The sequence below is a fragment of the Drosophila erecta genome, unplaced genomic scaffold (genome assembly GCF_003286155.1).
Source record: "Drosophila erecta strain 14021-0224.00,06,07 unplaced genomic scaffold, DereRS2 tig00000021-arrow-pilon, whole genome shotgun sequence".
Taxonomy (NCBI): domain Eukaryota; kingdom Metazoa; phylum Arthropoda; class Insecta; order Diptera; family Drosophilidae; genus Drosophila; species Drosophila erecta.
This window is the reverse complement of record NW_020825198.1, coordinates 7918210-7945796: the sequence shown is the minus strand read 5'-3', so window position 1 is coordinate 7945796 and position 27587 is coordinate 7918210. Positions and strand designations below refer to the sequence as shown.

General features: G+C 42.9%; 2 protein-coding genes across 2 annotated transcripts; both read left to right on the top strand.

Annotated features, from left to right (window-relative positions):
* Positions 1-7096: 7096 nt before the first annotated feature.
* On the top strand, positions 7097-7730 carry LOC6544272 (ATP synthase-coupling factor 6, mitochondrial). The gene is made up of 2 exons (XM_001971922.3): positions 7097-7436; positions 7492-7730. The coding sequence occupies exons 1-2, from the start codon at positions 7141-7143 to the stop codon at positions 7637-7639; spliced, it is 444 nt and encodes a 147-aa protein (XP_001971958.1). The 5' UTR covers positions 7097-7140; the 3' UTR covers positions 7640-7730.
* Positions 7731-22428: 14698 nt separating this feature from the next.
* Positions 22429-25374, top strand: LOC6544270. The gene has a single exon (XM_001971920.3). The coding sequence runs from the start codon at positions 22429-22431 to the stop codon at positions 25372-25374; it is 2946 nt and encodes a 981-aa protein (XP_001971956.1).
* The last annotated feature ends 2213 nt before the right edge of the window (positions 25375-27587 follow it).

The window sequence follows — 27587 nt, the reverse complement described above, 5'->3', positions numbered from 1 at the left end:
AGATGTCCTTTGGCCTAGACACAGTCCAAATGTGAGTTTATTTCCAGCCGACTAAACGTAACTAAGATTAACTGTTGCGCGGCAAACTCGAATGCCAAATGCTGCACCTCGAATCGGAGGCAGGTGGCAAAAAGCTGAACGTGTCCAGGACACGGGCACTGAATAGAGTTGGGAACTGGGAAATAGGAACTGGGAAATGGTGGTGCTGGTGGTGGGGCACCAGATAGAGTCGCACTTGGAGTCGGGGCTGGAAAATTAAGTGCCGCACAAGCAGCTGGAAATTTATATCAAAAAGTTAACGCAACGCGCAACCGCACCCAAAATCGAGACTAGTCCGAGTCCATTTAAAAGGAAGCCTTCTGTTGCCTGTTATGTGCTGATATATCACGGGAAGAAATTCAAGTATAGTCCGGAAATTATGTCAAAATAATTTAATGAATTTAATCTGTTGCTAATTCAATTCTTACTATTTATCAGCAAGTTTTTGTTTTTGCTGCACTCCATTAGGCACCTTTACTTGCTCATTTTAGACTTAGCTCAACTTTTTCTGCAGTGCATCAACACCTCCCTTCAGCAAGGATCCTTTCTTGGCGCGTGTATAAATCTTGCGCCGGTTTTATTTGGCTTAATGACCAGACGTGCACGGCTCCATAATTTACAGGGGGTGGGTGGCTCAGTTCGCTTTCATGTAGATGAGCCACCGGCAGACAAAGTAGGCAAAGTCTGGGCTCCGCTTCTTGGCCCGGCCATTTGTATCCTTGTATCCGGAGTGCTGTAGTTGTGTGTGTGTGTGTGTGTGCGTTTGTGTGGGGCTGTGCTACTTGAGGCAACATGTTGCGCTTTTACTGCCCGGGACTTTGCGCAGGAGGGGAAGTGTCTACTTTGTCTTACTTTGCGCTACTTTGTTGCGGCTTTTAACAGAAATCCTTTGGCCACGATGCAGAAGCTTCGCTCACCTGAACGCGCTGATTATCTGCTCGGACCCCAATGGTAATTACCCGGGGACAGCAGCGACTGTCCTGCGTAGAAATCATAAGAAATGCCCATCGCCTGCTTTGAGTAAATCGCATAATTTATTTAATTGTATTTTAGTGTGTGCAATAAATTTATATTAGTGCCCCGAGTTCCAGCACCCGCATATGGCCAACCGCAAAAGGAGCGAGGGGTTGGGGTGGAGCCAGTGGAGGTGGAGGTGGCAGATACAATGAGGACACCAAGCGTAACAATATAATAGAGGCCAACCCCTGAAGTCACACATCCAGGGGTGTGTGTGCGAGTGCGAACAATGACTGACCAAATATTGACATAAATGTCAAACTCAAATTAGAGCTCAGGGTCAAGGGTCGACCCTTCGCCGGCGCAGCCACCAGCAGCCACTCGAACAATAGATGCAAGTTGCCAGATCCAGCCGGTTTCGGGTTCGGATTCGGATTCGGGACTGGGCTGTCAGCTCTAATCCTAAACAAACAGGGGAGATCGGAACTCAACAGAACAGACACTTCACCCATTATGCAATAAGACAATAACGCGCGGGGGGGGTGGCCAAAAGTACACAGAAAAATAATATAGTAAAATCAATTGTGGGTCATTCTGGACTGAGCACAGTTGTAGAAGTTATACAAACGACATAAAACATGTTAGAGCTACTAAACGCTATTTTGAATATAACTAAAATGCTAAATCAATTTCAGCTACTTCGTTGAACGGAACATACTACTAAGCAGTTGAAATTGTTTATTTCCGTGTATATCAGCAGAATGTATATTAAAGATTAAGGTCCGAAGGCATATTGGAGTTGTTTGATAAGCAAATGCCAGGCCGGGGAATCCGGGCACACTGCATTGGATTAGCGTTAAGTAGTGCTCCGCGGGGCGATTGGATGGCAGTCGTATAATAGCTGGCTGGAAATGAGCAAATTGCACGCTAATGCAAGGCATTATGCTTTTGGATCGTACGGAATATCCTTTTCCCCTTCTGTTTGCCTTCGGTGGTGGCTTTTGTTCGGTTTTTGGCTCGAAGCTGCGTTATTTCACCTTTAATCCGCACTTAGTGTCTGGCACACAGATGGCGGGAGCACCGCCTTTCCAGAGGCACCACCACAACCACCACCACCACCACCACCCACACTTCAACCACCGCGGCAAATGCATTCCATTCATTATGCACCACATCGAGCACGCTCCCTGCGAATCCGCTGCCACATTGCCATTGATGCGGATGCGAGTGGGTGGACTTGTTTATTTCCCTGGTCCACTTTCCCATTTCTTGAAGGGTGGCTAAAAGGTATCGGGTTCAAGGTTCAATATCGCCACTTGAGCCGAGAACAATGGAATTTATTCCGCAGAAGTGGCTGCTGATCGAGGGGGAGTTGTACGTATAGGCTTAATGGGATACCAGCTAAATGGGTTACAAAAGTGGCTACTCATACCCAGCCCGTGTATCCATGTCCTACTAATTGCTTTTCCCTATAATTGGCATTTGCTATACAATATCCTGTGCAAAGAAATCTGAAAACTTAAACTTAACTTTTGAGGAAGTCCAATAGCTTGTGATTTAAGTTGAACAATGTTTTCAGTGCATAGATTAAACAATATTTACTTCCGTTTATTGGAAATGAATAACAATTAAAAAGGAGTATTCTGTAACTTTTGCACTAATTTGTGTTTGGTGAACTGCTAATTTCACTCTTTGGCCAAGTGCATCATTTGGAAGCAAAACAATGGCCCATCAGCTGAACGTAAATATTTGATCAACGCAATAATTAGCAGAAATTGCAGATTAATGCATATTTAATCAGAAGTTCACTAGTCACTGGTCGAAACTGTTGTCGAGCCAAGACAATGAAAATTGTTTTCATCTCTCTGGAAGCGCAGTGAAAGGAGAGCTCGAGTAAACTGGCAGGATGACTGCATGACTGCGGCCAAAATTCTTCTTCTGAGCTGCATACGTACTTAAAATAATAGCCGGGCCAAATTAATTGAGTTACATTATGCATTAGTGCGTCTCTGTAAGCCAAACCCCAAAGCTGCAGCAGCAACTATGCGTCAGTTGGCAAGTGAAGCCGAAATATTTCACAGCCATCCGTGCTGCTTGAATTGCCAAAATGCAATTGGAATTACAGCGGTCGCCACAGAGGGGTCACACAGATACACACCCACACACCCACACACACGCACACTCGGCACTAACTGACATGCTAAATATTGCATACATCTTGTGCATTGTGTCCGTGTGGCAAATAATTATGGCATTAATATTCCTATGCAAATATATGTGCACAGTGCTTTGTTCGCCGTATCTCGGCATCCGTGAGATACAATCCGCCTGTTTGGCTTCGGTGGCTGGCGGTCGAGAAGGGCATGTGTTCATTAATACAATTATGACCGCAGCAGGCGTGGGGCATAAACACGACTCAATCGCAAAGTGAAACCGTGTGGGAAACATATTTATACTCGAAAAAATTTCTTCTAAATACGAAATCCGTCTGAGCAAAGACCTAAGAAGCAATGCAACCCAGCAACTTCAGCTTACTAAAAAATGTGCTTATTTATATCTAAGAATGCCCATATATTTCTGCATATTTTTAATATTGTAGCTAGATGCCAATATATTTCTCCATGCTTTTAATATTGTACCTAGATATCACAGCAATACTTTCCCATTTCTAAATACATTTGCGGCCACCACAAAGAATTCAGGCTCCTTTGAACTTGCATCATAATCAAACGAAAGCACTACATTGTTTTTCCCTGTGCACGCATTATACGCTCGTTTTTTGGTGAAGTAAGCTCCATTAGTGAGTTTTGTTTAATCGCATCAGCCCGCCGAAATCCAAATCAACGCCAGCTGCAGCTGCAGCTGCAGCTTCCTCCGGGCAGGCCGAAATGTATAATCAAGCAGGTACAGACTGTTAATGGATCTAATACCCCATATCCCGTGTTCCTTATTCCCGGACTCCCCGCTCCAATGCAACAAAGAGCACCCAATGGCACCCCTGCTAAGCACAGATTTGGTTCGCTCTAATGAGCTCTGCGTGCAGCTTAAGGGCAACTGTAGCACGGCTGCTTCTATTTGCGGCACTTTGGCAATATGTGGCTAAAATTACTTGCAACTGCCGGCGGCAGGGTGCAGATACATCACCACCAGATGCATTTTAATTGGAATACCGAAACAGCAAGTAATAGCGCACATCGAAAAAACAACATAGTGTGCAAACAAAAAGGCGCCGACTGCCCAATTAGAAGCCTATTAGTGGTAACCACCACCCCAACACCAGCCTCTTCCAATCGGAACTGCTCCATTGTTGCTGGCAATTTGGCCAGGACGAAACATTGAGCGCCCAAGGCTAGCCAACAAATTATGCCAAATGGCTAATGAATAAATATCTGCAGCCAGCACACCCGTCCGCCTGATTGTCTGCATCCTCTCGGATGCACTAGAGAAAAATGGAATAGTGTCTTGGAAATATAATGGAGTACAAAATATTTGAAGCCAAACGAGTATTTAAAGCCTGCCAGGAATTGAATAAACATGAATATAGCACGGTATAACAAAAAATAGGTTGATTAAAATACGATAGCAGGCTGAAATTAATATCTACATTTTTCAATAGCATTTATAATAATGAGGAGTATGATTGTTGAGAATATTCGTGGCTCAAAATCAATGCAGTGCACTCATGTTTCCTGTTGGTAACAAGCTATTTTGCACATTTGCGATTTTTTCTTAATATGCAACCACTCTGATATAGGTTACAATGGGTAAACGATATTAAATTTTGTTTTTTCCCCCTCTTTGTTTATCCTCTAGTTAAAAAACTTATTTATCATTTTTATTTGCTGCCGCGTTGCTGGCGTTGAAGTTGCACTTATGAGAGAGCTTGGCGAAAAGCGCAAACACGGGCAAAAAGCGGCAAATGCAGTTTTGTATATCGCTCGCTGCCTGTGTAATTGTATCTGTGTGTACTTTGTGGCATGCCACATAAACTTGATGCTGCTGCTGTGCGATATTTTAGCATTGAGCAGCTCTCAATCCCCCAGCATCGCAGCCAGCGAACCCCTCGCTCTCGGGGATATTTAAATCCTTGTTCCTACGCAGGGATAGCTGTTACGCCGGCAAGGACTCCACTCAGTTGGCTTTTGTGTGCGCATTAATGCAACGACTCTCATGTTTATTCACACACAAATTTGCAGCGAATACAACGCACAGAAACTGCGGTGATAGCGGGACGCATTCGCAATCCCACACAGAAACCCGGACTCGGATACACTCGCACTTGGCTGGAGCAATCTGCTGGCAAATGCGCTTTACATTTTGCACACGCTAATACAATTTAATGGTCGCATTAATTTGGCGCATCTGTTGCATTTTAAAACACGCACACACAGCAACAGTGTGTACGAACACCCACACAGATACCAGACACACAGATGCACAGATGCGCAGATACAGATACACTTTCAAGGAGCGGCAGGCAACCGCAGGATACTTTGCTCACTTTGTTGGCGGCGGGGGAGGTTAAAGCATTTGCCAACTGCAAATAAAGTTGCGCTCAGCTAAATATTAATTCTAACCAAGTTAGGGGAACTACTTTAATGGCGGGGGCGTGGCAGCCGCACAACTGCTTAATCCTTAGCGCTGTGTAGTAGTCGGAATGAAGATTGAGATACATGCGCTTGGCAACAGACAAAAAAGCCTGATATATGCCACCAGCAGGCAATAACTGTTCCACATTTTCTTGTTTTCGCCAATGAACGCTTAAGTGGAAACTTTATGTTGGGGCACAAGAAAAATACCTCAGATAAAGGATCGAAATCATCTTAGATGGAAGCAAATACGAGTATGGATAAAACAAAGATCAAAAACTTTCGATTGAAATAGTTTAATTAGGTTTTTCTTTTTTACAAAAACTTCAACTTCTATTTGCATTAGTAACTCGACCGATGCAACACACGTAGCACAGCGTAGCTCTTCATTGGAATCGCAAATGCGTGGCAAGTTTGCTATTGCTGCCAATTAGGTTGCATTCTGTTTGTGCCAATGTTTGCATATTATTTCTGCCCAATTTGCATTGATGCCATATTGTCCATGTTCCCCTCATTCCTCCCCGTTCTCCATCTCCGTGTCGGTGTCAAATGCAGAAAATGTCAAAATTTAAATATTGAAAGTGACGCTGGCGGCAAAAACCCCTCGTGTTGCGGCCATCGCACTAAGCGGATAAGCGCTTGTTAAATTTTTAATGCGTTGCATAATTTTTAGTTCGGTGTGGATATGTTGCACAAAACATGTTCGTATATTTTAATTCGAGTGGCGGATGCGAAACGCAGCGTGAGTGCTGGCTGCATTTGAAATGAGCCGCATGTGGCGATGGCCGATTAAGCCCGGCTTAGAAGCTACACATTCCTCATTTCGCACTCGACAATGATCCATTTATTTGCACTGTCAGCGGGCGGAGGAGGTGGATGGGAATTTATATTAATTATAATTTCGCAGCCATGTCTTGCCATCAATTATCAGAGTTTGTCTTTTCTGCTCGGTGCATTTAAATTTTTTCCCCTGCAAAGTCCTTGATAAACATTTTTCAATTAATTTTTATTTGCTGCCGACGACATTTCTTTGTCCACACACGCGCATATATTTATGTATATATGTACATATGTATGTTGCAGCAGCAGCAACTTGACGGCAGCAACATCATCGCCTTTATGTGTTCCACGTATTTCTTTAACGGATTTCCACTTGTCTCACTTTTTGAAAAAAACTTGTCGAGATGGCACTCGCATTGTCAGGCCCACTCACACACAGGCATTCGCAGATAAGGCGAGGCAGACAGAAGGAAAATCTTACACGCTCGGGAATAAAGGAGAATGGGCAGCAACGGTGCGTGAAAAATCGACCTGGAGCTGGGAGGCGCTTGAGATGCGTTGGCTTAAATTGGGGCCTGATAAACGCGAAAGATACTCCAAGTGAAATGATATAAGTCATTTAAAAATATCAATTCAAGTCGTAAAAAGTGATCATTAACCTGTTTTTAAGATCAGGGTTATATTTCATGGAAATTTTGAAATCGAATTACCCCTGAGTAAGCTTTCTCAGAATCATATTTTGTCGTATAGCAACTGTACCGAGTCAAACACTACCATGTTTTCTCGCATCCTAAAACCAGGCCTGGTTTTATGTAGGAGTGTGACCACTACCGCACGCCTTCGTTACAAGGATCCCATTCATCAGATTTTCCTGGACAAGGTGCGTGAGTATCGGCTGAAGAGTCCCAAGGGAAAGCCCATAGATCCTGGTCCAGAATACGAGGCGGAACTGAAGGAAGCCCTTGAGCGCCTGGCTCTTCAGTACGGCGGCGGTGAGGGCGTGGATATGTTGGAGTTTCCCATATTCAAAATGCCCGATTTGGATATTGATCCTATTTCGATTCAGGATCTGTAAGTTGCTCCTCAATGTACAAAAGATTGAACTAAAATATAAATACTTCCCAAGACCTGAGAACAACCCAAAGCCAGAAAAAGCGGGTAAAGACAAGGAAGCAAAGGCCAAGGATAATAAAGCGGAAAAGAAAGGGAAAGGCACGGATGACAAGAAAGTTAATGAAACAAAGGGCAAGGATGAAAAGGACAAGAAAAAGTAGATCCTGACGGAAATAATCGTTTTACGCCTTTTTAAAATTTTTGCATAGTTTAATAGCTTTGCATTGCATTACAAATTATTAAATATTTATATTGCTACAAGTTCACTTTAAACGACTGCTTATTGGAGCTACCCGTTTGAAACTGTTCCAGGATATACCCAAAACAGAACGCAAAATATTTATTAAGCACATACATGCATAAGCAGCACTCACACACACATTCCCATGCTTTTACCATGTTAAGTAATTCCTTAAACAACACAACAGGTCGCCGCCATTCGCATGGCCTTGCCCCTCCCCTTGGTCCTTCGTCCTTTGGCGCCCCTGCACGCCCCATCCGACCCACTTCCATTTTTTCCGTGTAACTGACGCTGAGTGGCAGACACACAGATACACAGATACACAGATACTCACATAAGCAAATTGAATTTAATGCTTTCTGCTGTTGCTCTTGATAAGACGAAGGAAAGCGAGAGGCAGCGTGTGAAGGACGAGTGTGGGAGCGAGAAAAACAAATCAAGAGACGTCGCGAAGGAAATAAAAGCCAAACGCACAAATAAATACGCACAAGTACATAAATTTAAATTATTTTCGTGGCCTGGCCTCGCTTTCATTATGCTTTTTACTTTATTATGCCGCTCCGCTACGGTCGGCTTCAAGGATCCAAGGATCCAAGCATCCGGCATTTGACTACGGTCCAGACGTCCTGGCACACTCTGCATGCCACAAGAGTATCTCGCAGTGCGCTTGTATCTGCATCTATCTGCATGAATCTGTATCTCTGGTACCGTTGCTGTTAATCTGTTTCTGTATATGGCGCTGTGTGTCCTGTAGCTGTGGCATCGCATCTTCAGCTGTCTCTTAGCGAACTATGCGGCCGCATCGAGCCAGCAACTACACCAACACACCGAAGACGTCCTTGGTCCTTGTAAGACATGTTAACTGGGATTTGACAGCTCGTAAATAATATTTCGCTTGTTTGTTGGCTCGGCACAACGAGAGCAACGTCTTGCACAAGGTTGAAACAAGACAGTGGGCTGGGTTGGGGCTGTAATTCAACAGATTTCAATTTTCATCTAAGTCAATATAAGTATGATTCTAAAAAAACAAGATTAATTGATCTTCCAATTGAAGCTAAACTACTATTATATTTCAGTGCTTATGTTGTTTCTGAAATAATAAAGTAAACATAGATTAATTTCATTAATTTTGTATATGTCGGAATTTAATCATATTTATTTACATTTAATTACGTGTCGCACACTTTGCACCACTGTAACCTATTCGATGGCAGCCATGTGAAAACGAGAAACGCATTTCATTTTTAAGCTGCTCCTTCTTGGCTCTGCTTGTTAAACAGTCTTTTTACATGACATGTGTGGGCGGTGGTTGGTGGGTTCATCCGAGGAGTCAGATTCTGATTCGAATGAGATGCGGTGGCTGGTGGCTGGTTGCTGGCTGTCCTGGCATGTCCCGATTTTTGGGCCCAGGCCGCCACTCTCATTATGCGCACTCTCCTCGTTGCCGGCTTATTAAATTTTCATAAAGCACAGGCGCTCGTAAAAATTGAGCTCGGCCGCTTTTAAGCACAAGTGGATTAAGATTAAAGCTCCGAGGGAAACGACTTCAAAGGCGGACGACCCGTAATTAAAGCCATGAAAACTGTCCGCAATTCGATTGCCGAAAACTGAATTAAGCTGCGAGCTCGAGCGTCCAAGAAGTAAGAGAAGTTGGTAAGTTAGAGTGAGGCCAGGAGAACTGGAAACCACAGAAGGAATTGGGACTCCACCCACCGGATCCGCTCAACTGGAAGAAGATGATGGCGATGGCGATGGCGATGACGAGGAGGTGAGGCATATCTAAGGTCGCTTTCCCGCTTTCCCGCTTTTCCCAACCTCACACACACAGACACATGTTTGTGGCTCAGATATATGCGAGAATATAGACGTGGAAATATATATCTGGCCGCTGGCTGTGCTGAAAGTGAAGCATCTTGTGCAATGTAAACGAAACGTAGCCGATAAAAATAATACGAGAGGCAATTTCGATTTATTGACAGGTGCTCGACTTTATTGAAACGTTTAACTCGAAAACCGATGCATACATATAGATATATGTATGTATGTGTGTATGTAGTAAGTGAGCACATGCAAAATTGTGCAAAACGATAAAAATTATGTGAATTTCGTTGTGATTTACCGCTGTGGGCCGGGAGGTGGCTGGATTTTATGTGGCCAGATTTATGGCTCCTTCGCCTCGCACAGGATGTGCATTCGAGTTTTGGACAAATTTAATTACACATTTACCTTGTGCGTCTTGTGTGGATCAGCCACGCACTATTTGTCATTTTGCCCGGTACCCATAAATTCCGATGTGCATTTAATTTTGTCGAGTCGCACGTACGCATCAATGCCCGGGCATTATTTAATAATGAAAATTGAATAGTCCTAATTCAACGTGATGACAAAGTGGATCCAGGTGGATGCGAGTATATAAGTGTATATGGTGTGTGTGGGGGAGTGTGCAGGACACGTGCCACTTAAACACACACGCACTAACACAGGCTACACAGGATACACAGGACGCCCCTCCAATTGTGGTTTTCCTTTTGTCGCTTCCGTTTCCGCATAATTTTTGCGAGCGGAAAACTTGAGAGCGCTGCGCTAACAAAACATTTGTTAAAACGGAAGACGGCAACGCAGACAAAGGCGACGGTTTACCGGCAAGATAGAGCACTAAGACCCCCTTTAAGCTTACGTAATTTGGTCTCCCGAACTCCGGTCCAAGATACAGGGACTGCGAAATGCGGGCACGTACAGGCCAGGTGAGCAGAGGAGCAGAGGAGCAGGCGGGCACCAAAAATGCCCAAGTTCCACTTCATTTTTCCGGAGGCGAGGGCTCCACAAAAGGTTGCATGTGATTTGTGTCAGCGGCGGAGTCGCGCTCCAGGATACGTTCCAGACTATATATTATGCCGCCGGGCGACAGTTACAACAATAAAACATTTCGGATGCCTCCGCGCGTCCCGTGCCCCCCGCTATCCTTCTGCTTATCCTGCCACATCCACATCCACGCACCACGGCCAAAAGGGCTGAGCCTGAGCCTTGGCTCGTAATGAACGATGCCTGGCATTTTCTTGTTATTTTTTCATGCCGCAGCCGGCGGCGGACGACGGGCGACATTATCCTTGTAGTTAATGTGGGCGCCTTTTGCAGGCTGCGCACGCACTGCCGCCCACCTGCGGCCACAGTGGGGCAAGGATATTAATAGAACTGTTCACAATAAAATTGGCTCGTAAAAATCTCTTGACTATAAATTACAAGCTATTGGTGAATAATGAATGATGTTAGAAGCCTGCACAAGTATATGGGCACTCTTGCAGAGTTGTAATCCACTAATTCCACTGTTCATTTCAGCTGCAGGCTGATATCCCGAATGGCAGTATGCCTTATGGCGAAGGCAATGGCGCCGCAGTGTCGTTTATCCTTCATCAGAGCCGGCTTGCCGCGCCCACAGACTTGGCTTGCTGGTTGACTTGCAAATAACGCGTCACTCATACGCACCGTGCGCCTCAAACTGCAGGTGATGCCCACGGCGTGCGGAAGTGACAATGGGGACGCATTTAAAATTCATTAATTGAACGCATTTCCGGCTGGACGAATCCGATCTTCCAGCCTGCTGGCGCCTTATTACTTCATCCATTCGCATGCTGTAATTGTGGGCATTTGGGCATTCTGCCGCCCTTTTAATGCGATTTTTAAGGCTTCTTCGAGCCGAAAACTTTACTTCACGCTGCATAAAATAATTGAGTCTTCAAACAACGGACTGTGTCTGCGGCTTGGCTTCTCCCCAGGGAGACGATAGTGTGTGCAGTTCTTGTGTGTGTTGGGGAATCCTGTCTTCGTGGGCAACCGCACCATCAAAAACTTTTGCAGGCGGCTCCTCGAGTCCTGGCTGCAGCGTCTAATGCATTTTTCATGCCCAGTTTGAATGGCAGCCTCAGCGTCTGCTCTGATGCAATCGAATTAAAATTTATGACAAAACCATTAACAAAGTTGCCCCTCTTCCGCTCTTGCAACAGGGTCACATGCAAAACTTACTCGACTTTTTATGTAGTGCTTTCAGATTTAAGAGACTCTCGGTCTCAACGGCGGTTAAACTTTTACAAATTAATCGATAGTTGCAACGATTTAAGCGTCGACAGCAATTAGGTAATAAAAAATATGTGTATTTTGTGGGTATTTGCCTCTTCTAACTAAATGGATGCTTTGCTCGAGCATCAGTTGAAAGTAAACAGTTTGCTGATACGAATTTATGGCAGAAAGTATCTGAACGAAGCTGAGATACAAGTTTATACCAAGCCATCATACCAAGTGGAATGCTTAGGTATTTGAGTTGATACATTTATTCGCAGACAGCGAAATAACCAACTGCTGTGTTTCCTCCGCGTGGCCATAAATGTTTGATGGCTTTCGAGCCGGGCCCATTTTATGCTAGGTTCTATTTGCGCATACCACAGATGTCTGGCCAAGTGGCCGACAATGGCCTCCGAGGGCCAGAGATCTGGACCGGGGTTCCGAGTTCCCAGTTCCCAGTTCCTCGTTCCCAGTTCCTCGTTACCAGTTCCAAGTCCAAAGCAAACGGCTCGAGTGTGCCGGCATCTCAGACATCCCACGGTCTCAAGACGGCGACGCTGCGTGGGCCTGAGTCCTGCGACTGCCGGCCTGTTATCCTTGGCATCCTGCGAGTCTGGACGAAGCGATAAAACGCTTCACTGTTCACTTATTGGCTGGGCGTGAGGAATTTTTATATTAATTTATTGGTCTGGCTCTGGTGAAAGTCAGTGGGCCGGCAATCGGCTGGCTTTTAAATTATGAATCGAATCGGAACTGAAAGAAAACCTGTCGAACCAGCGACTTCCACGCTGCCAGATTTCTTTTTTTTTATTCATAAATTTTATTTTATACAATTTTTTTTTCGCAGTTTCATTCCTGCCGGATTCGGTTTTAATGGCTTTTTAAATGCCAACTGATAAATGGCCAGGCTGCATGACAAATGAGATTTCCGCTCCGGCTTGGGCGCAAAGTGTTCCTGTTATTATGGGCGGAGCATTTTCCATTTCCATTTTTGGTGCCCAGCCGATTATTAACTTATATGGCAAGAAGCTCATTAATAATTCGCTTATAAAGTGAGTTGGCAAAGGGCAACTCTCAATGTGCCAAAGATTAAACAAAGGTCCTTACCGACAAGCTTGTCTCGCTCTTGCGTTGTAAAATATTGCGCATACGCCACTTGGTCCCTGGAGGTCGTCGAAATTAAATGCAAAATAACAACCAGTCACACAGTCATCTTTGCAGGCACTTAGCTTTTGCCTCTGAACTTTTCTTTCGGGTTTTCCTTTTTCATTTTCTTTTTTGTGGCACAAAGGACACGGACAAGTTGGCAGGACACAAGCAAGCTGAAGTTTTCGCGTAATTTCACGTATTTTGTGCAAATACGCTCAAAAATGCCACACAACAAGAGGGCCAACAAACAAAACTGTTTTCTTTCTCCCTGACCTGCCAAGCTTCCTTACTTGCCCCTTGGATTTTGGCTTGCTTTCATCCACGTTTCTGTCTGGGGACTGTTGTCAGTTTTTACGTAAAATTAAATTTTATTTATTCATACATTATTGTATTAATGCTTCTGTCATGCGATTGGAAGATACAATACCATTTGAGTGAACTGTGGAAAAACAGCATACTCAGGCAAATAAGTTCAGTACTGAACTACCTTGTTATGTGCAATAAGTGAAATTGATCTTATCATGTGAAGAGTTGTTCGAAATGATTTTGGCACACAATGCAAGACATGCATTTTGAGCACGAATGTCTTATTATGGGATTTCCCCATTTATGGCACTACACTTTAAATCAACTAATTGGAATCACTCAATCACTTTTCTCTCCTCGACTTGTTTATTTTTTTGCTTTGGCAAATACGCACGAAAAGTGCAACATCACTTCTATTTGTTCTTGAGCACTGCTTGGGGGGTAAACAATGAGGCTGCATTTTCAATAAGTCGGATGGAGAGCGCCAGGGAAAATCTTAAATGGATTAAAAACCAATGGAAATTAAATTGAATTCAACCAAGTAGAATCCATGGTGCCCCTTCTGCGTTGGCTTGGGATTTTACTATTCAGTGTACGACTTCTTAAAGGCAATCAACAACATTGTCTTGATCATTCGCTATGAGCTCGAATTGTTTTTAAACGATGCCCATATGCTGCTGAAGAAAAGTTGAAGCTGAAAAGTGATTTGCCGTAACGTTTTGTGGCTCTCGATTTAGTCGTAAAATTGTTGGCAGCCCGCAAAAAATACAGTGAGCAAGGCAACAAAAGGATTCTGGCATAAATCGAGGCGATGTCGCAGGACTAAACTGATTTCTATGCCAGCGAAGCGGAGGGAGCGTCAGGACGAAACAAGACATCGCCCGAGAATACAAAACAATAGTGCGTAAAGATGGGCAAATTGTCTATTTAGAAAAAAAGGGATACAAGGTCAGCCATTGCTCCTTGGATCCTTGTTATTGTTGCTGGGGGTCAACGGAATGATGTCCTGTTTAGTGCTGGCTCAACGAAGCTCAACATTTTATAGACTATAGACAAACTCTGAATAATTTATGCGCCATAAAAGTGAAATCGAATTGCGAGTCTAGGGCCCTTTTCAAAAGAGTCATCAAGGCGCAATTTATGGCGACTCGGATTCGCTTTCGGATTCTGATTCTGATTCGGTTCCTGTTGCTTTATAAGCAGACTCATCTCCCCACAAGGCACATATGTATGGATGTATCAGGTAGAAGGTGGAAGCCAAAACACTTGACGTTCGCTTTATGCAAATTAGTTTCAAATAACAAGGACACCAGCAGCGGCAGCGGCAGCCAAAAAGTTGCTACATAAATTACCCAACTGCTGAAATATAAATTAAATTAAATGAAGTTGAAAACTGCGACAAAGCGTTGCGCTGGTCCCTTTTCGGAAAATGTATCGCCCGTGACCGTAAAATATTTGTTTATGGGGAGGGAAAATTTATGTAAAAGAGCTTAAAATGATACGCGACAAGCGCAAAAATGCAATGAAAATATTTTCCTGCTCATCGCGAAGCGGAGAGCTCGGCAATTTTGTAATCAAATTAAGGTGCAAACTCTCGGTCTGCAGTATTTCAGTATTTCAGCCGTTCAGTTGTTATTATTGGAAAAGTTCAAGGGGCGGGAAATTAGTTTTTGGGGCCAACGTGCCGGAATCCGGAATTCGGAATCCGCGATCGAAATCGAAATCGAAGCGCACATGTGGCGAAGTTGAGAAGTGGAGCCGCAGGAATCCTCTTGGCGCATTGGAATTTAATTGAAAGATAGTTCCTGAAGAGCAGCAAGCCATACCAAATTGCAAGAAATCTCGCACGGTCCCCAGACGTGATCTCGTTTCCCGATGCGTTCCATCCACCGCCATTGTCTTGGCCCGAACCGCACCGCGGAGTTGGCTAGGTGACGTGACTTGGCCTGAACGTGCTTCACATTAGCGTTGCCGCAACGTAAACATAATCATCCCCACCAGGCGCCACCACCCAGAAAGCCACCCACTCACATACATCGTTGTCGCATGAAAAGTGGAAAATCGGGTTAGCAGTGCCAAAAACGCAGACAATGGCAGCGTTGACTGCGGTTCGCGATAAATCAGCAACAATACAATCCCAAACTCTAAGCTCCATCGCCATTCAGGTCGCTCTCTGTGCGCTGCTGGGTGGCAAAAATAGATTTTAAATTTATAAATTATGAGCGTTGTTGCAGCAAATTGAAACGTTTCGCTTGCACCATGTGGAAATCCTTCGTGCGATGGATAGCAGCAAATTAAGCACTTTAAAATGCGTCACATTCAATTTGGTCAACAAATAAATATTTGAGAACCACCGCGCTTTGTACTGCCAGCGACTATGTTTAATTGCTGGGAATATCAAATAATTTGGAAATCGGTTCAATGGCAAATTTGGCCTGAACAGAGACAAAGAGTTGATAGTTAAGGTAACAAGCATATGAATATGTATAATAATATCCCACAAATTACTCATTCGGAATCACTTTTATAAAACTGTATATCAATTGGTTTAAAAAGAGCAAGCTATCCATTGCATTACCTCGAGCTGAATAAGAGGTACCTGATAGTCGAGGCGCTCTCTCTTTTATGCTCCAAATTAGAACGGTTAAACTGAATGAAAATAACCGAATTTTAAATAATATTCATCCCAATTGAACAGGGCACACTCATTTAAGCCACTTTAAACCACACTCAATTTAACATTGCTGCTAATTGAGTAATCAAAATTGAGGCAAATATTTGCGCTGCTTTGCCATCTTAAAAAGTATTGACAATTTCATTTCGGCATAGAACATTTGTTTGCCGCCTGGCAGCAAACTATAAATCATTGGCTTAGTTTATTTCAAGTTTTTGCGCCACCGATCCACCGAAAAATGTTCGCACCATATTCAGATATTCAGCCGCCGCACTCATCCATTTGGGATGATTTTATGGCAACCATTTTCATATTCATGCTCGTATATCAAAAACCATTTCAAAATGGCTGTGCGTCGCTTTTGCGGTGGCAAAAGCATAATAAAATGCAGATAACGGCAATCAAATTTACTGGGCACAGCGGATGGGGTTTTTTTTGTCGGTTTGGACAAGGAGTATCAGATAAGAATGGAGCTCGGATGGAAGAAAAATATCGAATAAAAATATTTCAATAATTCCCAGGCAAACAGCGAGGCAATTAATTAACCAAGTATTTATATCTCTCTAACATCCCATATTTCTTTCGCTATTTCGATTTGTTTGATGGAATTTCCTGGAGCTTCAGCTGTTCACGTTTCTCAGATCCTTTCCGATGCTCTTCGCCCACGTAATTAATTTGGCCAACATTTAAAGGGACGAAGTGTTTCCTTTTTTCCAGATTCCAGATTCCACTCATATTTATGCTAATCAAACACAATCCTGACCTCGGGCAGAAATCAGCAAGACAAACAAATTGGGAACGCAGCTCAGAACTTCGACCACCGCAGAGTTTTCGGGTTGCTTTCAATTTTCGAGGGCAAGGGCAAGTCTGTGCCACGCCCCCAGGGAGCACTGGCTGCTTGTTTATAAAAATAATTAAGAAATATTTTCATGTTTTATAACTTTTGTGCAGCTCGAAACTTTTTAAATAGACAAACTTTTGTTGCCGCCGCTGCTTGTTTACTTACAAAATGTTCGCTGCGCCTTCCCCGCTTCCACGATGAGCAGGCCGTGTATCTGATGGATACATTTGGAAATCTCGAAACAGCTAACAACATACTTCATTATAATATTTTCACTTTCCACTTGCCAGGCAGTGTCCGTCCGAAGGCCTGACTTTCTTACACCGAGGAAAATGTTCGGTGTAACTAAAAATAATTCATTTGGGTTGTAATTTAAGCGGCTGGATCGAATGTTTTTTAATAATGTAAATTGTTTATTGTGGCAGCTTTTAATTGAATAGGGATTTAAAATAGCAGGTGGGTGGGGTATTAATGTTTGCTCACCCTTTTTGTTACTTATTTTTTTACGTTATTTCAAATGCATTCTTAATCGTTAAACTCGGAAATAAATTGTCTTTAAATGATTCCCATGAGAAGTGCTATCTACATATTTTATTTAAGCTTTGCGTTGGAAAATGTATGCGAGTCTTTTCCGAAATTAGTATAATTTGATTCCATCTTCCGAAACCACTTTTCTCAGAGTGCCGATTTATGCCGGCTCTGTTGGCTTATTGTTCTTGGTATTGTTGTCCCTGCTTTTTGGCCCGAAGGCGAAACATTGACGTTGGCTTCGCCTTCCTTTCCAGGGAGTGAGTGTTCCCTTGACAAAATGTCTAATTTCCGTGCAGGAAAGCAAGAAATTACTTTACGGTTTGTTAATAGCGGGCGGCCTCTCCAAAAACCAGCAGCGATCCTTGGGCTTTGTGCGTATCCTGTTGTCCGCGTTGTCTGACTTGGCCAAGTGGGCCGAGTTGGCTTAAACGCTGCGACATATTTTGCCGCGCCCGCCGGCCAACTAAGAGAGCCATTTGGCTAGCCGTGCCGCGTTTAATGGGAATTTAAACGGTAACAATTACAGCTTCTTCCAGCTGGATGGGGCAAATACCCACCTGTCAAGTCAATGAAACTTTCGCTGCGCTATTGAAATTTTCGGCGTGTGCGCCCATAATGACACCTGCTTTTTGTGTCCTGGAGTCCTGCGCTTGTGGTCCAAAAACCTAACGATCTCGGCAGCGGAAATGCCCGCCCACGATGTACCTACAATTTCATCATCTTGTTGAACCTGGCATTTTTCTGTTGCCTCTTCAATGCCCCACGTGTGCTTTTGTTCGCGGTTGTTTTTCTGGTCTTAGTTATTCGTATTGGCGCATGTAAAAGCTATGATAACAGCGGCTAGACAGAGCGTCTATAATAACAAGCGTCTTCTCGTTTTCATGGCAATGCGGCAGCCGAAAGATGAATACTTGCTCAAAGTTATAAACTCAATGGTGCTTGCCTAATATTGTTTTATTTTCATTTACATAATTATATTTCACTTGGTGTATTCTTAAAGTATCTAATAGCTGTCGGACCACAGAAATCCAAATTATCTGTGTAGCATCCCCGATCCCGATCCTGTTGGCACCCACTTGGTGGTTTGTCTGCGGCCTGCATTTTTCGCCCTTTGCGACGATACAAGTTCTTGCATTTCCCACATTTTTTTGTGTATTTGTCGCCGCTTTCCCCTTCGCCCCTCGGCTGTTGGGAAATTTTGCGCATTTTGTTTTCGCCAGAAAAAGCTCCTGTGGCCTAAGTCCGCTTGTATTTGCCAATTTTGTGTGCTGCCCACAACAAGGACATCAACAGCAGTAGCGACAGCAGCTAGGGAAGCAAACAGGAGCGGCAGAACTGCAAGGACCCTCTGGCTAGAGGGCAGGACGAGGCGAAACTAATTTCTTCCCGGGATTTTGGCTTCTTTTGTATCGCTTCGGTGTTCCTGTGTGTGCGTGGCTCGCGGCAGAGTTAAGTTTTTGCCATTGTTGTAGGGGTTTACTCCAGTTTTTCCTTGTTTGCCATTGCTGTTGGCTAGCTTGTTAGCCAGCCAGTTGCCCAAATGCCATTTCCTGCCGCCACCGCCACCGCCACCGCCACCGCCGCCACCGTCCGCAGGCAAAATATTTAAATTATTATTTTCGGCTCTGCCGAAGAAAGGCAAATTTGATTAGGAAAATAAATGCTACCCGGGGGACTTAACATGCCATTCCAATTTGAGCCAATTTACCCGAACTTGTCCTCCACAGATACACTTTCACCTGAGCCGTTTGAAGATCCGAAATCGGTAGGCCTTCGAAATAAAAATGGATATGAAACGATGTCGGGGATGCTGAGCTGCAGATGATGCATTTTCTTGTTAATTAGTTGCAGTCTGTTTATGGTGCGTAATTTATGGCATCTGCTCTGGGTTCCACAGGCAGCACTGCGGAAAAAGCAAGTCATATGGCTCAATAATTTAAAATATATTTTTATACACTATAGGGACAAGTGTAACAATATTGGGAAAAAATATAAAATAAAAAAAAAATAAAAATTAAAAAATAAAGAATAAATATTAAAAATAATTAATAAAATAGTAAAACATATTTCACTGTATTATGACTTACTTAATCTCTGTAAGAAATAATACACAGCTGGGCTTCCTTTGTAAATAAGATTGCATTACTGTTCCCCGAGATACAAAAATAATCCTAATTAGCTATCATTTCTCCAAGTGTAGTTAATTATCCACGAATTTCCTTGTGTGTAAAGTTCAGGGAGGCGTGAGGTCATCGCCTGCCTCTGACTCCGGCTGTCTTGTGTCTGGAAATTCAATATAATTCACATTCAATTTCCATTTCCAATCTGCAACCGCGACCCCGAGGCACATGTGTGTGTGTCGCATCCCAGATGCCGTCAGATGCAGTTGCTCCTCCTCCACTCCCGTTTTTTTCCTGCCACATGTAGTAATCAACCCCTTGTGAGGGGGGCGGGGAGGCTGCATGGTGTGCTGCCCCTGTAAACAAAACATTCATCAAAATTTTATACACTCAACATGTGCCACGCCTGGCTGCAGTTCTCCCACTCCGGAATTTGGCCGCAGGCTGACAATATTGTTTGTGTGCTCGGCTGCCCGTTTCGATTTTGAATGTTCTTTGAAAAATCACAACTAATTAACTTAGCCCACAGCTCAGAATTACGTGGGAGTGGGAGTGGGAGTGGGGTTTTCCTTGTTTTCAGGGAAAATGCTTCTGGCTTCTGGCCTTTGGCATTGGGAAGCGTTTTTGTGTGTGGCCTGGTCCTGGCGGCCAGATGTCGATTGCGATGATCTGTAGTGAGCTGGCCCCCAAAAGCAGTTTATAAATAGAAAACGTGTTCGGGCTGAGGTAGTGCACTCCACATCCGGTGGCTTGATAAGAAATCTCCGCTAAATGAGGCCCATCAGCGACAGAGGTGAGTTGCAGCGGGATTTACGGATTTGGGGGAGCGATGTGGCACCCATAAAATGTTGAACTTTATCTTGAAGTTCGTCGGGCTGTAAAATATCTCTAGTTTTTATTGTGTGCCCTCATATGTCTAACACGATCTGGGTGCCAAGTGCCATTGTATCCCTATAATGGATACAAAATCCTTTCTCTGCCACAAAATTGTATGAACTTTCAGGTGGAGGTAATGAAATATTTGTCTATGGAGTCGTCCCAAACTGCAGTCGTATTGTCTTGACGTACTTTTTTCAATCTGCACAACTCCGAGTTTGGTATCTCCTTGCAGCATCATTCCATTTTCTTAGCTTATTTCGAGAAGCAAACTTTCGTTAATTGCAACAATCGTGGCCGGGCTGAGAAAAAGTTCATAAAAATGAGTAATTTTGAGCAGCGCTCGTTTGCATTCCGCGTCTGTGATTGAGGCTTCTGGCAGAGCTGATTGTTTCCTGGCGACTGCCTCCATTGTGCGCCAACTTCTGGGCAACTGTCGATGAGCGGGTAAATTGTTGGCAACTTCGGATGCCCCGGAAAATCCCATCCGACCAACCAACCAACCAGCCAGCCAACCAGCCAACCAACCAGCAGGTGGCGGAGACAATGCTGAATGGAGGTATTTATTAAAACAAACTTGGGGCGAGTGCAGAGGCAGCGACAATGGCATCCTCGTTTGGCCTTGGGCGAAAGTTTAGCGCAGCCTAGCAGCTGGGGAGTTTCCAGGATGCAAGTTGGCAGGCGCATAAATGTCACTTACGCGCTTCTTGACGCCACCAAGCAACCAGGCCACCCACCCGTTGTGCTCCGCTCCAGTCAGCTATTGGGGGAATTGCGAAAGTGACAATTTCGACGGGAGTCGGATGGAGCGAGTCCTGTGGGACAGGAGACAGGAGTCCTTGGCGAGGCGTCTGGCCAAAGTGTAAGTGCAAATTCAGTTTGGTTTAATTTCGACAGGCTGCGGTCGTGGTCGTGGTGCATGCCCGTTTTCCATTCTCCATTGACCAAAAGCTGTCACCATCGTCCTGCCGCTTGAGAGTCCTGCTGCAGGACGAGGATCTTTATTAAGTTTTTCGCTTACTTCTCGACAAGTGCGATGGAAAGTTTTCTGGAGCGGCAAGTTTTCCCTCAAAGCAACGTTTTCAATGTTTTTCTAGATTTCGGCTTTTGTTTCTGGTGCAGATTTCATCTAGCCATCCTTAGGCGAAAACTTTCTCTCTGCGAAGTGTTCTCTGCAAATTTGTTGTCTATCGTATTGACGAAGAAAAAAGTGATTCGCAAAAAGTTTGCATTGGCAGAAAATTAATATTTTGCAAATATTTGACAAACTTTTACCCCTTTCAAAATGCTAAGTAAAAAAATTATTTGCGGATTCCATTGATTTCGTGTTATTCCTCTTGCTATGTTTGTGGCCAAGGAAATTGAAAAAACTTTTTAGTGACAGCCAGTTAAAGTTTACGCTAAATTGTCGAGGTCAGTGACAAATAAGTGTGCTGTGTTCACTGGCGTAAGCCTAAAAATATACCAATTTATGGGAATTTAAAAATATGTATTAAACCCATGGGACAGGATGCTTCAATGCTCTTGAGTTATTGCTCGGAATCGGATGACAGAATCTGCCTCTCCCTGCTTGCCAAACACTTTTCGAATAGCTGCTCCATGTCCTTGTGCATTTCTTCACATCCCATTGGTAAATATTCAATATTTTGGTATTTATCTTGTCGGACAATAAAATAAAGCAAAACTCGCATGCAGTGTGGAATTGCAGGGGAGTTGGAATGCAAGGGCGTAGTCCAACTGGGTCACTAAGGTCCTCCAGTTGCTGTTCTAGTTCCTTGGTGCATGCCACGGGAATTTACATGTTCGAATTCTCTTTAAGCATTTTGTAAGCCGGTTTGCTCTTGGCCATTGGAAAACAACGTAAGCCGCTTGCAACCCTATTTTTGCCAACTCCTTTGAAGCGGCATACTATTGCACTCAAATAAATCCTTTGCAAATTTGTAATATCGTTATGTAGGAAGCAATACCAGAGCAATGCGGAAAACAGAAGTCCAAATAAAAGTATTGCTACTTTAAAGCGTTCTTAAGACAACAACTGCAATAAAGTTATTGTGCCTTTATGCAACTCATTTTGCTCGGTGTCACTGTCATTTCTCAGCTGTCGTTTGTACATAAAACGAAAAATATATTTTTCTACAAAATTATTGTAATTAAAAATGCAAGCGGACGAATGCCAGGAAGTCATAGACCGCAATTTGCCGCAGCTGGTAAGATTGCTGCTGGAATCTCCAATCGATGGCAAGAAAAATTACAGTGACCCCGAGGTTAAGGTGGACTCCGACACCATCGAGAAATGTCTCGCCTATGCCAGGCATCACGTAGCGGATCCTAATGTTATGGATTGCCAGCCGGATGCGGTGTGGGTTACCATGAACCACTTTTTGGAACGCTATCGCTGCGAACGCATAGCTGAATTCGGGGATACCTTCAACCAGCTGGCCAATGTGGTACTGAATCATCCAATCTGTGTGAACCACAAGCAGCCGAACCTCCACTGGCGCCTCATAGACTTCGTGCTCTCCGTGAACTACAAGGCCTTTCACTCCGTCCGTCGCAACTTCCAAGAAATGGAGCAGAAGCGAAAGAACATCCTGGATGCCCTGACCGTGGCCATCAAGAGTTCGCAGCTCGTTCCCAAGGATGCAAAAAAATGTGCTTCCCATACTAAATCCATAGGTGAGGCCACGAAACCAACTGCTGAAGTTAAGCTCAACCACAAGAAAAAGCAGAAGCCCAAGAGTCTGAGGGCAAAGGCTACTTCAGATCACATCCAGCGCCTCTGTGATGAAATAGAGGAACTAAGTTCCCCGGGTAATATGTACTTGGAAATGGTGCGACCACAGATTCCAAAGGAACGCCCTACAGCACTGGACATCTCGGACGGCAGTTACTCTTTGGAACACAGCCTAAATCAGGTGGAAGTAAATGAAAAGTTCGCCTTGAAGGAAGCCAAGATGGAGCTAAAATTAAATCTTGTCCAGAATGAGCCCTTCGCAGAAAAACCCGCCGTAATTGACTACTTTAAAAACGAAAGTGATATGCTCTACCGCATTCAGACGACCTGGTGGCAGGTGGATGTTAGTGTCTGCAAGCAGCCCGGAAATCTGGTCAGCAGTTTCCACCAAGGATATGCAGACTTTTTGATTTTTCAGCTCCGGGAAAGTCAAACCTCGATACGAAAGATGAGCGAGGAGTACCTGCTGCTAAGCGAACTGATTGTCCTATTCTTTGCATCCGCCAATTGTGGAAACTTTACAATACTGAATGACAATTGGGAGTTGCGGACTGATGAGCTTAAACATTTACAAGAAGGTCCTTTTCTGGGCGAGATTATAAGCTCCATAAAACACATGCGTCATCTAAGGGAGTTTATTGAGACGCATGCGTATAAGAGAATAATGTGTGATCGCTTGGAGACCTTTAAGTTTTTCAGTGTAGCACTGAAACAACTTCTTCGACCTGTGATGGAGTTCCTGGTTCATTTCGAGAGGCGTTTAACAAAGGGCATTGAACCTGCCACCCTGCAGCACTTTATAGAGACATCAAGAAGTCCTTTGGAAAGGATCAAGTTGCTCTATAAGCTCTCCCAGAACAATAAGGAAGAACTACCTTTTATGCGAAGTCTAAGAACTTTGGATACCCTTTTTACCAATACTTTTAGGAATATTCAACCCAAATTGCTGCGATCCTTGAGCGCATCCTTACTTCTGCACGCCTTGCAGGCCTATTGCCAGTTTCTGGACAACTGGTGGTCCACGGGAGACTTCGCAGACTGTCACGAGGAGTTTCTCTTCGAAAGGATTTTGGTCAACGGACAAACGGAGTATGTCTTAAGAAAATCTGCGATCCAAACAGAAGAACTCCTGAAATGGGAATTCTTTGACATTATTCAGGGGCATGTCCTTGACTCCAGTGAGGCAGTGGCCGTTCTCCACGATGCCAAAACCATAGGTGACTTCAACACTCTGCATGGCATCGTGCAACAGATACCTCTACACAGTTTATTAATAGATGGGGTACTAAAGGAACTAGCGCCTTATCAGATTAAAATAATAAAGGACAGTACCTATGTTCCAGACATACTGCAGCAGCTGCAGTCTACTGATCACGATGCACTTCGTCGGCTATTTTACTCCTTCCACATGGAAACTCGACCAGATCCGCGACAGCCAGCGGGTCATTCGATTGACGAGTTGCTAAAGAACTTCCTTGCCTGCGCTGACTACACTCCCGTATCGGAAATCATCACCCAGGAACTTAAAAGGTTGCTGCATCGAAGGACTAGATTGGCCAAATCCTATATCTGTGGCCTGGTGCAAGAGTTTCAAGTGGAGAGAGTAGTAAGACACCTACGATCCGTGTTTCTACTCTGGAACTATGACCAGTTTCTAAGTGAGTTTGAGTTGTTCTTTGAGAGCCTCAGAAGGAATCAGCTTATGGTGGCCTCCTATAAACTGGAGCAAATCGTGGTATCCCAAGATTTCAGTCTGGGTCATATGTTTAAGGTGCGTTTGACCGACGCCCATCCTGATTTTATCTGCCTCAAGGTCAGGTATGATCCACTACTGAAGCGTGTAATCAGCCAGGAGCAAATTGAGACAATGAATTCCTGCTTTCGACTTATTTTAAATCTGAACTTCTCGCTCTACCGGTTACATAATTTACCCCCCTTAGATTACTCCAAGCATAAGCGATTGCTTGACGCCCTGAGATCAATCCAGACTTCCCTTATCTTCGTCCTCGAGGAGCAGCTATCGCATCCTTGTAAACTCTTCCGAATAATGCAGGATCTTCATTCCTACAACTCTGAATTGGACGAATACACTTCCTTGGGCGAACTTAGACGCAATCAGGAATTGTTTGTGTTGCACATGCAGAAGTATTTGCGGGAGGAGCAATTCGCTTGCAGCTTGCCCGAGATCCTTAAGCTGAGCAGAGTTTTTTGGCATCGATGGGAGAGAACCAGAGTCCTTATAGACGAATATCGCAGCCTGAAGGCCACTAATATATTTGAAGGAAAGTACGAATTGCTGCGCTTGAACTACCTGCTGGAAACTCTCAAGAAATGCAAGGCGATTGGCTGTTTCCTTGGCCATATTTAATGTTCCATGTTCATTTGCATGTCTGTCTTTCTGCTTTTATTGAATGTAATCTAAGTATTTGTGTTTTTCCTAAATTTTTGTTAGGTGGGTTTGAAATAAAGTGTTGTAAATTGTTTGTAGAAAATCAGTTTTACAATATACTGCTTATGATACTTGTACATAATGTGTATATTCGTAGAGTAAAAGGGTATACTAGATTCGTTGAGAAGTAAAAGAGAATAAAGAAATGCCCCAAAGCTGAAGTTCTACACTCCATAACTCAACTTATCTTAATCGGATTTTGAAGTGGCATACCTCTAAATGTTTCTGGCGCAATTCTCTAAAAATCTGCATTCAAATTTAAAAATTTATTTTTTTTTTTAAATTTTTGTCATTTTTCTGATGTGATGATGTTGTAGAAACTCAAAAGAATAAAGAAATGCCCCAAAGCTGAAATTGTAAACTCCATAACTCAACTTATCTTAATCGGATTCTGAAGTGGCATACCTCTAAATGTTTCTGGAGCAATTCTCTAAAAATCTGCATTCAAATTTAAAAATTTATTTTTTTAAAAAAATTTTGTCATTTTTCTTGTTATGATGTTGTAGAAATTCGAAAGAATGAAGAAATGCCCCAAAGCTGATGTTCTACACTCCATAACTCAACTTATCTTAATCGGATTTTGAAGTGGCATACCTCTAAATGTTTCTGGAGCAATTCTCTAAAAATCTGCATTCAAATTTAAAAATTTATTTTTTTTTTAAATTTTTGTCATTTTTCTGATGTGATGATGTTGTAGAAACTCAAAAGAATAAAGAAATGCCCCAAAGCTGAAATTGTAAACTCCATAACTCAACTTATCTTAATCGGATTCTGAAGTGGCATACCTCTAAATGTTTCTGGAGCAATTCTCTAAAAATCTGCATTCAAATTTAAAAATTTAATTTTTTAAAAAAATTTTTGTCATTTTTCTTGTTATGATGTTGTAGAAATTCGAAAGAATGAAGAAATGCCCCAAAGCTGATGTTCTACACTCCATAACTCAACTTATCTTAATCGGATTTTGAAGTGGCATACTTCTAAATGTTTCTGGAGCAATTCTCTAAAAATCTGCATTCAAATTTAAAAATTTATTTTTTTTTTAAATTTTTTTCATTTTTCTGATGTGATGTAGAAATTCGAAAGAATAAAGAAATGCCCCAAAGCTGATGTTCTAAACTCCATAACTCAACTTATCTTAATCGGATTTTGAAGTGGCATACCTCTAAATGTTTCTGGAGCAATTCTCTAAAAATCTGCATTCAAATTAAAAAATTTTTTTTTTTTTAAATTTTTGTCATTTTTCTGATGTGATGATGTTGTGGAAACTCAAAAGAATAAAGAAATGCCCCAAAGCTGAAATTGTAAACTCCATAACTCAACGTATCTTAATCGGATTTTGAAGTGGCATACCTCTAAATGTTTCTGGAGCAATTCTCTAAAAATCTGCATTCAAATTTAAAAATTTATTTTTTTAAAAAAATTTTGTCATTTTTCTTGTTATGATGTTGTAGAAATTCGAAAGAATGAAGAATTGCCCCAAAGCTGATGTTCTACACTCCATAACTCAACTTATCTTAATCGGATTTTGAAGTGGCATACCTCTAAATGTTTCTGGAGCAATTCTCTAAAAATCTGCATTCAAATTTAAAAATTTTTTTTTTTTTTAAATATTTGTCATTTTTCTGATGTGATGATGTTGTGGAAACTCAAAAGAATAAAGAAATGCCCCAAAGCTGAAATTGTAAACTCCATAACTCAACGTATCTTAATCGGATTCTGAAGTGGCATACCTCTAAATGTTTCTGGCGCAATTCTCTAAAAATCTGCATTCAAATTTAAAAATTTATTTTTTTAAAAAAATTTTGTAATTTTTCTTGTTATGATGTTGTAGAAATTCGAAAGAATAAAGAAATGCCCCAAAGCTGAAGTTCTACACTCCATAACTCAACTTATCTTAATCGGATTTTGAAGTGGCATACCTCTAAATGTTTCTGGCGCAATTCTCTAAAAATCTGCATTCAAATTTAAAAATTTATTTTATTAAAAAAATTTTGTCATTTTTCTTATGTTATGATGTTGTAGAAATTCGAAAGAATGACGAAATGCCCCAAAGCTGATGTTCTACACTCCAAAACTCAACGTATCTTAATCGGATTCTGAAGTGGCATACCTCTAAATGTTTCTGGCGCAAT

Excerpts from the sequence above, each read along its gene's own strand:
- LOC6544272 (XM_001971922.3), top strand. The coding sequence starts at position 7,141 with ATGTTTTCTCGCATCCTAAAACCAGGCCTGGTTTTATGTAGGAGTGTG. Across the intron at positions 7,437-7,491 it reads CCTATTTCGATTCAGGATCT|ACCTGAGAACAACCCAAAGC; the intron begins GTAAGTTGCTCC and ends ATACTTCCCAAG.
- LOC6544270 (XM_001971920.3), top strand. The coding sequence starts at position 22,429 with ATGCAAGCGGACGAATGCCAGGAAGTCATAGACCGCAATTTGCCGCAG.